At 31.9% G+C, this 14,043-nt stretch overlaps 2 protein-coding genes across 3 annotated transcripts in view; one reads left to right on the forward strand and one right to left on the reverse strand.

The window, feature by feature from the left end:
• ThrRS (threonine--tRNA ligase) overlaps window positions 1-14,043 on the forward strand; it is a 90,310-nt gene that overhangs the window by 66,471 nt on the left and 9,796 nt on the right. For both annotated transcript variants that reach the window (XM_035353888.2, XM_035353887.2), the window contains exons 14-16: window positions 7,097-7,174; window positions 7,456-7,556; window positions 7,681-7,782. In XM_035353888.2, coding sequence (XP_035209779.1) covers window positions 7,097-7,174; window positions 7,456-7,556; window positions 7,681-7,782 — 281 coding nt within the window. The remainder of the gene's footprint in view (window positions 1-7,096; window positions 7,175-7,455; window positions 7,557-7,680; window positions 7,783-14,043) is intronic.
• The window catches only part of LOC118184247 (sodium/potassium/calcium exchanger 5-like), a 127,733-nt gene that overhangs the window by 5,116 nt on the left and 108,574 nt on the right, over window positions 1-14,043 (reverse strand). The gene's annotated exons all lie outside the window — the stretch shown is intronic.

Here is a 14,043-nt window from a genome sequence, read left to right on the forward strand (position 1 = left end):
AGATGAAATACTACACTTAGTACGGAATTATAAACCAAATAAAATAAAAACATCTGCCCTGAAGATAAGGATAGTGCTGACAGATCAACTTCCAATCCCTGGCGTGAAATTGATAAACAGATTTCGGATTTCAAAACATACTTTCGCTTTGTAGATACAAATTACATATTAGTAAATATATATCGGAAATTCTATTTGACATAATCTTTCTAATCTATCATAATCTAATAATGATGTTTCTGCCCCCCCCCCTCTGCCGCAGAGCAGCGTGAAATTGATAAACAGATTTCGGATTTCAAAACATACTTTCGCTTTGTAGTAAATATATATCGGAAATTCTATTTGACATAATCGAAAGCTCAAGGTTACTTTTATAAAATTGCTCTAACAGTCTGCAAAAAATAATAAGTCGGATCCAATTCGAAGATTATGGAACAACGCAATCTGCAACATTAACTGAATTAGATAACTTTAGCTTAGGGTATAACTCCGTTACACATTAAACGCGCATGCGCACAAACATATTCACAGCCGTAAGGGTCTTACGCGCTCTCGTAAACGCCTGTGCGCATGCGTGGACGCATGCGCAGAAAGTTTGTAGCTTTGAGGTCCGGATTATAGATCATTCTGGATTATGGGTGTCCGAATTAACGACTTTTGACTGTACTTAATAAATCAAAGCTTGAATGCTAATCACTTTTAGTATCCTAGCATAATTTTATTTAGAGAAGTTAAAAAACATGGTAAATATTATTTCTAACATTGATTGAATGTGATTATTGATGTTAGTGTTTAGTGAATCATGTTAACAATAAGATGATTAGTTTGTATGCTTAAACTATTGTTGACAATCATTTATCCATATTTTATACCATTTATTGTATTTCGCAGCAAATGAGTTGTTTGTCTGTATTATATGTATATATATATTAATATGCTAATGAGTTACTTAATTTCAATAGAATTCTAACTACTTTTTATCAAAGGATAAAATATACTAAATAATCTATTATAAAATAAATTATTATTTATTACTTTGCAGCATTTGCACATATTGCAATTAATTAAATTGTTTACTTACATATATACAGGTAGCCCTCCTACAACATGACATCCTGTAACACGGTTTCACTATAACATGATTCATAAATTGCAAGAACCCTTCTACAACACAGTTTTCCTATAATGCGGTTTCTCTCTAACATGATAAGAAAATTGCCCAAGCAATCCGAAGAAATTTAATGAGCTCTGCATGAAGTTTTCCCATATTGTACAAAGCACCCATATAGTCATTTAACACATAAGAATCCTTGTTTCGTAAGTTGTCTGCCAGTTGTCTTCCAAGATCTGATAGCTGTAAGAACAAATGACCTGAGATGACCACTAAAAACAAATGTCCCCCGATAACTATCGCAGAAGGTGAACAACACGAGGTCTCAACAAGTGCTCTAAAAGGCACAACCTGCACGTTCAGCTTCCAAAATTCGACTCCTCGTCTCCATGGCCTAAAAACAAAAGTGTCTCACACTGCTGGTAGGCAGTCTGCATCGACCCTCAGTGTGTTAAAGAATAACTTTTCTGTGTTTAAGACATTAAGTTTCAGTCCCCAAACATGTCTGATAAAGATTTAAAAAAACAACGTTTGAAAGGAAATTCATTTTCTTAAGGATAGATACAAATCTTGGACCATCTTTTAAAAGGAGAAAAGGCATCTCACATTGGAAAAAAATTAGTTGGAATGAAGAAACAATCTGGACTTCTAAGACAAATGAAAAGAAATAAGAAGTGCTGTTGCTGCAGGATCTTCGACATTCGCAAAACGTGCAGTTCGCCCCTGAGGACACCAGTAATTGAGAAGATGAAAAAGGCACTCAGTGGCTTGATGATAGCTGTTAAAAAAGAATTTCATTGGATGATAATATCATTTAACAAAAAGCACTCAAAATTTTCAAGCACCTCAAAAAACATGGAGAACCCTGTATCAACCCAGATTTTTTGGTAAGTAAAGGTTGGCTCAAAAATTTCAAAAAGCATTTTGCAATTCATAGCATAAGAATTGAAGTCTGCATTGGCTGATTATGAAGCTGCTAGGACGTTTCCTGAAAAATTTCAAAATATTATAAAAGAACAAGGATACACATCAATTCAAGTTTTCGATGCCAACAAAACTGGGCTTTGGTAGAACAAAAATGCTCAGTTGAACCTTTATATCGAAAAAAGAAAAAAAACTGCATCCTGATTTAAGGTGTCTAAAAATTGTTTAATGCTATTTTTGTGCTGTATGACTTTGGACTTTAGACAAAACCCTTGTTCGTTTATAGATATTTAAATCCTCGTGGACTTAAAGGCATAAATAAAAACACCTTACTGGTATATGGGAAAGCAAATCCAAGAGTTTGGGTAGCTGGGAATATATTTAAACATTGTTTTGTGTCAGACACTGAACGTTGTTTAAGGCAGAAAAATTTGAGTTTCAAGGCGTTTGCTCCATGTCATCCAAAAGATTTGAAACATCTCAATGTCAAAATACTGTTCCTATCACCTAACACTACTTCGTTACTCCAACCATTGCTACAAGGTATTATTTATACCTTTAAAACGTATTACATAAGAAGAGCATTACAGTAGATTTTAGAGATAACCGATTTAAAATCGATTAATGTAATGGAAGCTTGGAAGACATTTTCAATCAAAAAACTAAATCGACATTGTATCTTGGTCACTGAAAGAACTGAAAGCATCAATGTTAAATGCATGTTAGAAGGAGATATGGCACTCTTCAGTTGAAATAGAAAACGTGTGAATCGTCAGAAAATGAAATTGGCGGCATGTTAGAACTTGCTAAATCAATCGGAGGCGAAGATTTTTTTAACATGGCTATTGAGTATGTTCAAGAGTTATTAGCGGAAGAAGAAATTAACGAAGATTTGATAGAAATGACATCCAAAGCTGTAAATAAAATCGATTCTGAGGACACTACTACTGATGAAGAATGCGAAGTTAATAATTTAACATTAAAAAAATTAAAAGAAGGTCTATGCTTAGCTGAAAATATCGAGTTATTTTTCTTAAGTGCAGACCCTTCCTCTGAAATAAGCCGAAAATTCAAAAGGGAGCTGCAAAACTGTCTTGCTCTTTGTCGAGAAATTTAAAATGCATCGGTAAAAACTAGTAACCAAAGTAAAATTGCAAATTTTTTAAAGATGAAGAAAATGCCAGAACTCTAAATGAAGGAAAAATTCTGAAAGTGAAAGCGATCTCATTCCGCTGAAAAAACGTTCTCTGTTGATTATACCGAGCAATGACAATGAAGAAATTTATTAAATTAAAGTTGCGTTAAACTAAAATATGTAATATTTTTTGTTTTGTGTTGCACATAGATATATATTTTTAATAAAAATTGTTTCTGTATAATTAAAAACTAATTTTTTTAATAAGTTTTAGGAATGTAACTCCCTTTTTATACTGCCTCTGGATCTCACACACCATGGCATTTTCTAGGAACCTATCTACCGTGTTATATGAGAGTTACTTGTATATATATATGTAAGATATAACAAAATATGATGGCTGCTTTAAAAATAATTGGCGACCTCAAAATTAATGATTCTAGATTTGGTGCTATCCCCCTAAATTCATCTGTTCTCCCAAATTCGAGATCCTTCTATGTTATATAACAAATTTAAATTAACCAATCATAGCTTGTCTCTACAGTTACATTAGACTTAGTATAAATATTTTTGGCACAATAAACTATGTCATTCCATGCCTTTCCCTAAGTGCTACTCTGCCAACCTCTTCTCAGTGCCGCTTCACTTCTCAGGTGCCTACGTCTCACTTTTAAAATTAATGTGCATAGGATTTACTGTATTTCATTATGATTGGATAAATATCTACTAAGATGGTTTTATGTGTGTGAAATAAAGGTTGGGAGTTCTTCAAAATTCATTCGTGTTGGCATCATCTGTCCGTCTGTCCACTCAGCCATTACGACTATGCATTAAAAAATCAAGCACACACACTACACACACACACACACACACACATATATATAAGTGTATGTATGTGTGTGTGTGTAGTGTGTGTGTATGTATGTGTGTAGTGTGTGTGTAAGTGTATGTTTGCGTGTGTTTATTTTTTTAAAATTATATTGAGCCCAAGGATTTAATATTCATGTAAGAAATCAGTGTCTTCACCAGAACTGCCTTTATCTAAATATTGCCTAAATGAACATGTATACATGTTCAACTGCCAACTAACCAACCTGCCAACTAACAAACAGAAGCCCAACCACCAGATTGTGACATCACAAACTGGCGGCTGACAATTGCCTTTTTTTCACCCATAATCTGCTATAAAAGTATATGTGTTTTTAAAGCTTTACTAACAGGATAGTTTCTTCTAATGTATATACATATTATTATTTTTTTTTCTACTTTATGTATATAAGTAAACAATTTAATTAATTGCAATAAATTGCCTAATACTTGCACTAAAGCTCCAAAGTAATAAAATAATTTATTTTCTAATAGATTATTGAATATATTATCCCCTTTGACAAAAGTTATTGAAATGAACTATAGCTCATTAGCATATTTAAAAATTGAAACTTGAATAAATTTAAAATGGAAACATTAGATATCATTAAAAGTGAAAATTCAATAAATAAACCAAGTAATTATATACATGTAGAGGGAGAGAGAGAGATGAAAATATGCATTTTCAATTCCTTCATGGATATAATATTGGAAGCATATTCATATGCACAAAAATACATTATAAATTGTTAATTTTTGTATGGTCTTATATTGTATGTTTACAGTTAAAATAATGCTTTAAAGTAATGCTTGACTTTTGATAAGTAACAGTAAGGAAAAGTTATAATCTCTCTCCATGCTAATTATATTCAAGTCACTTGACTGCATAAAAATTATACAGGAAGGATGTATAGAAATATTTTTTAAAGATATTAGAAGCTTTTAAATTTTAGCAGGGCAGATTTATAAGCACAAAAGTTTCCATTAAAGAAACTAATTCTATATACCCATATAGACACAAGTTGTATTGCAGTTCTTTCTAATGTTTTGTAAATAGCAAGGTGTTACCCGAGGTTTCCAATCCTTGTTACCAGAGGATTGGAAACCTCAGGTAACACCTTGCTATTTACAAAATCTACGTGGTAGAGCTTTAATTAAGTCAGGAAAAATGCAATGGCATAATAGGATACCAGTTGTCCATTGCATTAACACTCCATCCTTTCCTCCTTCTGTAACAAAATTCACAATTTTTTAAATAAATTTTTTTCTGCTTTCATTTTACCAAGTTGTTTAATAAGATTCTCAAAATGTGCTTATTTTTGTTGCATTCAAATTGTAGATTTTTTGTATAAATTAACATTAAATAAAAAAATTTCAGTAGAAGTTTGTGCTCTAACTGGCATCTGTATCTATGCAATTACATTTTAATGCAATGAACAAAAATGAAGTTTCTCAAAAGAAGATTTAAAGTAATCTTTTTTCATCATTTAAAGTTTGAATTTTTCTTTTCTTTTCACCTTATTTGGACAATGAGTCATTTATTTTTTTGTACAGTAACTTCTTAAGAAATATGTTTGTTTGTGGGCACACGCACAAGAAGTTTAAGAAGTCTATTGGACAAGTGTACTTTTTCACTTATCTCAAATGGCAAGTACTTTTCATCGCTAAATAATCGCTGAAAATCTTTCTCATGGAAATGTAATTCACAGACCTAAATTCCACAAATGTAAACATGGACCTAATTACTAATTTTAAAGTAATAAAAGTCGGATTTCTTGCAGTGCAATTTATTTCTGTACAAAACAGGTAATAGCAAGCATATGTGTGTTTATCTCCCACTCAGGAGGGGGGGGGGGAGAAAATGAATCTTAGTGACATAAGTTTTAATAATAATTGAATTTTCATGCATTAGGAATTTAATTTATTTCCTATTTTATGCAAAACTATGTACTTTATATTACAATTAAAAAAACATTAGCATATTTATTGCCTTCACAGTTTCTTTATAAAAACTTCTATTACAAAAATATATTAAGTATTAAATTAAATACTTCCATTTTCTGGTACTGTAAGCATATGAAGTTAAAAGTTCCAAGTTATAAAATTAATCAAAAAGTAAAAAATTGGAGATTATAAAAAGTAAGTGAATATTTAGAATACAATTCCATACATAATTATTAACCATACAATTCGATACATGATTATTTTGCACAATATTATAAATAATGCATACTATAGAACAGAAATTCCTTAATATTAACATATCCATTCTTTTAAATACAGAAGCAAATACTGTAATAAATTTTAATTTCAAATTAGGCTTAACGGACCCTAGAATACTTCAAAATGGTAAAATTTTCTCGCAGTATCAATTTTTACCATCTATTCAAGAAATCTTGTTGTTTAGGAAATCTGTATACTGACACTTTAGGGCCATCATTATAATTTCCTCGGCATAATAGCGTACAACACTTTAGGCATAATGAAAACCAGGGGACAAAAAAATCAAGATTAAATTAAGAAGACATTCAACCTACGGAAATAATGCCTTGGTTCACTAATGCATCCTCCCACGACCAAGCACGAAATTCCCCTAACTTGCTAATGCCGTCAGGATGGCCTTGGTTTGACCGAAGGGGCTATCTTTCACACCCCATCGAGATAGCCAACAGTTTGTGATATCACTAAACTACCAGCCTTCAGTAGGGAGATTTGTGTTTGGAAAGGGTGTTGTAACTACACAAACACCTCCCCCATATATTATTATTATTATTATTATTATAACGAATTAATTAATACTATGTGTCTATTTTAATTCAGAAGGCTGATGGAATTTGTAATTGCACTTTACTACATTTTATATCAGAACTATGTGCATTAAAGATTATAATCAAATAAAAAAAGTGTATAATTTTTTCCTTCATTTTATTAATAAGATATCCTATTACACAATGTAAAATATACGTGGAATTTTTATCAAGTGGGTCCTCAGATTGCAATTTGAATTAAAGAGAAAAAGCAGTAGTTTATTTAAATTATGACTTTTTTTCTTATTATAGCAATTATCTGAAAGTTTAGATGCATTTGGCCAACCTTGGACATTAAATCCTGGTGATGGAGCATTCTATGGACCTAAAGTATGAAAACATACATCTCACTCTCTCTCTTTTTTTCCTCCCCTTTTCTTTCTTTCCTTCCCCCCTTTTTTTTTCTTTTTCTTTTTTGGTTGGTTACAAATGTATTTATATAGATCATTAATATTTTTTTATGTGGACAATATTAATATTTAATTAAAATGCATTCTATTATTATTTCAGATGCATTAAATATTTATCTTCCTTTTTAATTCATTAAACAAAATGTGTGTTTCTATTTGCAATTCATCTTTTATATTCTTAAACGTCTGTTTTACATATAGATTGATATTACTATTATGGATGCCTTGAGAAGAGCGCATCAGTGTGCAACTGTACAGTTAGATTTTCAGCTTCCAATTCGTTTCAACTTAACTTATGACAGGTAAAAAGTGCTTCTTCTTTTTCTTTTTTTTTTGGGGGGGGGAAGGGGAGCAGTTTGTACAGTTGTTTGTGTCTGTATTATGTTTAGTAGTTTTTATGTTTTAAAAACAATTTTTTTTCTCCAGTGATTCTGGTGAGAAGAAGAGACCTGTGATAATTCATCGTGCTATTTTAGGCTCAGTGGAAAGAATGATTGCAATCTTATCTGAAAGTTATGGTGGAAAGTGGTTAGTATTTTTAGGGTTTTTACATCATATCGGTGAGCATATTCATTTTTGATGTTTTAAACATACTCTTCTAGCTTTTGAAATAGGAGAAATATTTCTGGTCAGTTTTTAAAATTTTCTGAAAGGATAGCTGTAGAATAATTTTCTTTTACATTGAACAAAAAAGATAGTTTAATTTTTATTTGCATTTATCTGATTTTTAAGATATTAAAATATCTTACAAATTTTTTTAATTAACATTTAAAAATTTAAAAAGAAAGAATGAGTTTATTGAGTAATTTCATGCTTTTAAAAATTAATTTTGTTTGTTGGTGTATGTGGAGCATATGAGGATTATTTGCTTAAAGAAAAAGATGCATTCTAAAAATTTTTTTAAGGCATGCTGTCTTGTATTTATGCTATACATAGGAAAAAGTATGAAAATGCCCATGCAGCAGCCTATTCATTCATATTTGAGCATAGTTGATTTAGCAGAGCTTAGTAATTTTAATTGTTCTGTCAGTAGTAGCCACAAATTTTTTAAGATTAATTTTTAATGCACATAATGAAGAAAGTGCCTGATAAAGTTAATGCTTCTGACAGGCTTCATTAAAAATCTATTTTAAATTACGAAAAACTTTATCATTTTTTGCGTTGAAAGGAAGTCAGGAAAGAGATTGACCCAATGAAACTAAATTAGAATTGCATCTAATTTTGCACAAAAATGTTTTATGTCTGAACAGTTTGAGCAGCCAGTTTCTCCCCACAGTTTTCTATGATGATGGGAAGGATGAATGTCCATGTCTGTAGTGGCGTTTGCATACATCAAACAATCAAAAGGAAAGAAGGATCAGGATTTTCTAACTATTTAAAACATTAGGTAACCTAAGTGTGTAAAATTTCTGGAAGCAGAGATTTCTTGTAAAGTTGCATTTGTCATGGTCTTGTTATCTGTCCAGTCTGATAAAGGTCTTAGAAGGTTTAAAAGATGTGGGTATAGGGTTCCTTAAATGTCAATCCTAAAGATGTACTTTGAATTATATGTTCAAAATGATGTGGGAAACTTATGAAAATAGTTTACTGTGGGTAAGAGAGTTATATATGTGTAAGGAGTAATATTTTATATGTTTTTCACAAATCAAAACATTCAGTTAATAAAATGTTTAGTATGCTTTAATATAATAATAACAAAATGTTTCCATTGGTTCATGTGCAAAATCTGTGGATGTTTTAGTGATAAAAGGGTTATTATTATTATTATTATTATTATTTCTATTGCCAAACATAATTCAATGTCTCTTTGCTAAGTATAGGGAACAATAAAAAGTAAAAATGCATTATAACTTTATCAAATTAAATATAGTCACGTGTTTTTTAAAAATAATAATAATCTAACGTGGAATTAAAAAAAATTAAACATTAATATTTAAGGACTATGGTAAGAATTCATAGAGACAAGATTTTTCAGGATTGCATTTTCTCTCATCCTCCTTTAAAAGAAGAGCAGTTTTGGGATGCTTGCAGCATTACTTCTATGTGTTAATTTAATGTTTATTAAAGAATAGGTAAAAAGTAAACAAATACTAGTAATTTTTATTTTAAACTCTAATAAATGAATGCGAGTGCAAATTGCACACTTTTACATACTTTCCCTATTTCTGAACTTCTTAAAATGTTTTGTATGGTATATATATATCTATACATGTCTTATAAATATTTATGAGAGAATTTTGAAAATCGTAGCCATTATAAAATAGTTTTTTTTTTTTTCTTCATTGAAAGTAGAAGATTTGTGAATAATACGTTTTGGAAATGTTTTCCTTTGAAGATATGTGCAAAATAAAAAATATGTGAAACTTTAATTTGCAATAATCTCTTAATTTTCTGTTTTAATTTGGAGATTTCCTCTTTTTGTCCTAAAAATGGTAGTAAATCTCTCTAAACTGTGTCATTTCCAAATTATCTGTATCAGGGGTGTTTGTGCTCCGGGGAAACCCCGGAATTCCGGGGATCGTCGTTCAAAAGGAAGTAGGAATAATAATGAATTATTTATTTTGATCTGGGTAATTTTGTTTGCTTTGAAAGCAGAAAACGCAAGGTCAGTGTGTGTGTGTGGTGACAACTTTTCCTTCCTTTCTCCAAAGGCAGTGATAATGCGTGAAAAGGGGGGAATACTTCTTTTTTTTCATTCCTTATTGCGAGTTATGACTCATTCCCCCGGTTCTTGGACATGCTCTTCTGGATTCTTTTCGGCAAGTAGGTGCGGCAGAAAAAAAAAAGGAGAGACTTCGTTTGACCAGATGTGCGATCACGTGACTCTGGGTTCAAAGGTCTTATCTCTCCTGGCGTGGCGACAATAAGTAGAGAAGGGGGATTTTTCGCCGTATTAGTTATTAGTCATTGATCGCTTCTCAACTTTTTTTTTTCCGCTGTGTAAAATTTTCGTTTCATTTATTGATGCACGTGTAAATTTTTCGTTTCGTTTATTGAAATATTTTTTTATTCATGTACGCAAGAGAATTTCACTATGAAATTTCTCAATATAAATAGTGATATTATACAATTAGAAGAAGGTGTCCGGAATGCATTTAGGTGGAATTGGATTGAACGGAGAGATGGTAATGGGGATATCATCAGCACATGGTGCAAGAAAATAAATGTTTCTGGACAAGCATATTGTGTTTTTTGTAACTCACTGCTGAAGTATGGTGGGGAAGGATTCAAGGCTTTCACAAATCATTCTGAAACTGTGACGCACATAAAATATTCAATGTGCATTAGACATTCAATGACTTTAAGTAATTATGCTTGTTAAGTCATTAAGACTATTTAACTGTAAGATTATGTCATTTTTTCTCTTCTTGGCGCCTTGCATGGCGCAGATGTTCATTACAGTAACCCTGTAAACGCTTACTCAGTTTTATTTTATTGTTGTTGTTGTTAGTAGTAAGTCATCGCTTGAAAGATGGCACGCATTTGATTAAAGTTGTCGAATAAAATATTTAGTACAGTCCACTTCTAGTTAATTTGAAATTGTTGTATAACAACGCACGCATCGCATGAACACTTTATGGCTCGTCGAGCCACAGGTAAAAGACATCGTTGCTAAAATTAACTTTTTAGAACATTTGTAATACTTTCGTTTGGTTGTATTACACATAACTTCATTATAGAGTGTTTGGAATGCTTTCGTTTTCATGTGGATTACGCAATTAAGATTGGATACCGTGTCATCGTTCATTTCCGGTGTTGCTGTCGAGAAATCTGCAATCACGGTAAGTGATAAATTATTTATTTGTTCATGATGAGTGAATTGAAAGCGATTAAAGCTAACAAAAAAAGTTTAAAATGCAGTATCAGAAAGTTTGAAAATAAGGTAAATTCTACAGTGGATGAAGCAGATATTTCCTTATTGGAGTTATACAAATCAAAAATATTAGAATTTAAAAAGGAGTTAAGTAACATTTTCGATTCTTTATTTGCACATTGTGAAGAAAAGGACTCTGACGAATTCATTAAGGAAAAGGAAAATGTAGTAGATAATCTCGATGAAATTCATTTGAAAATTAAAAGAAAAATTTCTGAGATCCGTTCTCAAAGGAATAGCTGCTCAAATGAAAACGGTTCGAGTAAAGACATAATTGTTTCAGATATAAAATTGCCTAAATTGTCTCTTCCAATATTTAGTGGGAAAATCGAAGAATGGATTGAATTTGAGGATTTATTTTCCGCAGCTGTGCATAAAAATAGCAAATTAACTAATGCGCAAAAATTGCAATATTTAAAGAGTTCGTGTAAGGCAGACGCTTTAAATATTATTCAGTCCATTCCAATTTCAGATTCGAATTATGACATAGCATGGAATCTGTTGGTTGATCGCTATTGCAACAAAAATGATTTGATCAATTCTATCATAAAGAAATTAATTTCTATACCTCAAACGAGTGATTCTACTTCGTCACTTTTAAAATTTATCGATAAGGTGCATGAATGTTTACGATCCTTGGAAGCATTGGAGCAAAAGGTGGAAGAATTTTCAGACACGTTAATTGTTTATTTATTAGTTGAAAAGTTGGATAGAAATACTCAGTGTTGGTGGGAAAGGTCACTTAAAAAAGACGAGATAGGAACGGTTAAACAACTGACATGTTTTTTGAAGGAACACGCTCGCACCCTATCACATTACAAACCTCCGCATGGGGAATCGAAACGTTCATTTAATACCAAAGCTCTTACATCACTTTCGGAAAATTCAAAAAATTGTCCTTATTGTAAAGCTGATCATTTATTGTTGAAATGTGCGCAATTCTTAAATGTAACAGTCAAGAAACGATTTGAATTTGTAAAGACAAAAAAACTATGTTTCAATTGTTTATCTTCGGTCCACACAATCAAGGACTGTAAAAGTTCTAATACATGCAGAAAATGTCAGAAATTTCACAATTCGCTCTTACATTTTGATCGAAATGAAGAAAATTTCGATAAAGCAAATGGCACATCGAATCAAATCACAAACAAGACTAATAAATTAAGCAGTAATCTTTCTCCAAATGTTGATACATTTACTCCAATGGCAAACAGCCAAAAGGTTAGTGACACTAATGAAACCAACCAAGCAAAGTCCATTAATGGTACTGCGCTGAATATTTCCAGTTCTTTTAATAAACAAGTTCTACTTTCAACTGCAATTATTTTTGTTAAGGGTAATGATGGAAAATTTATCTCGCTGAGAGCCTTGCTGGATTCCTGTTCTCAAAATAATTTCATTACTAAAGAAGGTGCTGAGTTATTGAATTTGAAGAAAAGAAAAATAAATGCTTCTATTTCAGGTATCAATGGTACAGTTATGGGTGTTAAGGAAAAAGCTATAGCAACCATTGCTAACGCTACTAGAGATTTTATTCGTACCTTACAATTTTTTGTTGTTCCAAAAATAACTCACGTAACGCCTGCTAGATATATAAACATTCCTGATGTTAAGCAGTTGCAACTCATTGGTTTAGCTGATCCAGAGTTTTATAAACCTGGTCAAATACATGTTTTATTATCTAACGAAATATTTTTTGATTTACTGGGAACAAATAGAATAAATATGCAAGACCTGATTCTCCATCAGTCAGTTTTTGGATACATCGTTAGCGGGTCAGTACGCATGCCACAGCAAGGCAGTGTTGATAATTTTTGTGGGTTTGTGGAAAATGGGAATAATTTATCTGACAACATGAGAAGGTTTTGGGAAATTGAAGGTATTAATGAAGCAAAAAAAGTGAAAAGTCAGGAAGAGGAATTTTGTGAACAGCACTTTCTTCGTACACACACGAGGCAAGATGATGGCAGATATGTAGTGGAAATGCCAATTAAGGAGGAAGGACTTAGCCTTTTAGGAAAATCGAGAGAAAACGCTAGCAAAAGACTGAATTATCTACTTAAACGCTTCACTCGCAATCCCGCAATGAAACACTTATACGAAGATTTCATTAAGGAATATAATGAATTAGGCCATTCCGAAGAAATTGATGAAGGGGATAGCTCTAGTTTCTCATATTATCTTCCTCACCATGGGGTTTTCAGGCCCGAGAAACCTAGCACTAAACTTAGGGTAGTGTTCGATGCCACTGCTCCTACGACTACTGGAATTTCGTTAAACGATATTCTGCTGATTGGAGGGTTAGTTCAAGACGAACTATTTGATATTATTTGCAGATTTCGAACGCATAAAATTGCCTTCACAGCAGACATTGTAAAAATGTATCGTCAGATTTTGATTAAAGAACATCAAAGAGATTTATTACGCATCTTATGGAAGAGTAGTGAAGAAGAACCAGTTAAGGTCTATAGACTGAAGACTATAACTTACGGTACTTCCAACGCACCATATCTAGCAACACGCACACTTAATCAATTAGCAGAAGACGAGAAAAATAATTTTTCGTTAGCAGCGCCAATAGTACAAAGGGATTTTTATGTCGATGACGTACTCACAGGAGCCCATACTCTAATAGAGGCTAAAGAATTACAGTCGCAATTGATTAACCTATTATCACGTGGAGGAATGCGTCTGCACAGATGGTGTGCTAATCATCCTGATCTTTTGCAGTTTCCGGATGGACAAGAGGAATATTCTTTCAGTAATTTCGATGACGATCAGAGCATCAAAACTTTAGGATTATTATGGAATCCAAAGATAGATTGTTTTTCATACAAATCAACGATCAAGAAACCAACTACTTACACAAAGAGAACAGTGTTGTCTGATATTGCTCGCATTTATGATCCATTAGG

Source organism: Stegodyphus dumicola, chromosome 4, assembly GCF_044657685.1.
Source record: "Stegodyphus dumicola isolate Sdum_Otavi_A_Nest chromosome 4, ASM4465768v1".
Taxonomy (NCBI): Eukaryota; Metazoa; Arthropoda; class Arachnida; order Araneae; family Eresidae; genus Stegodyphus; species Stegodyphus dumicola.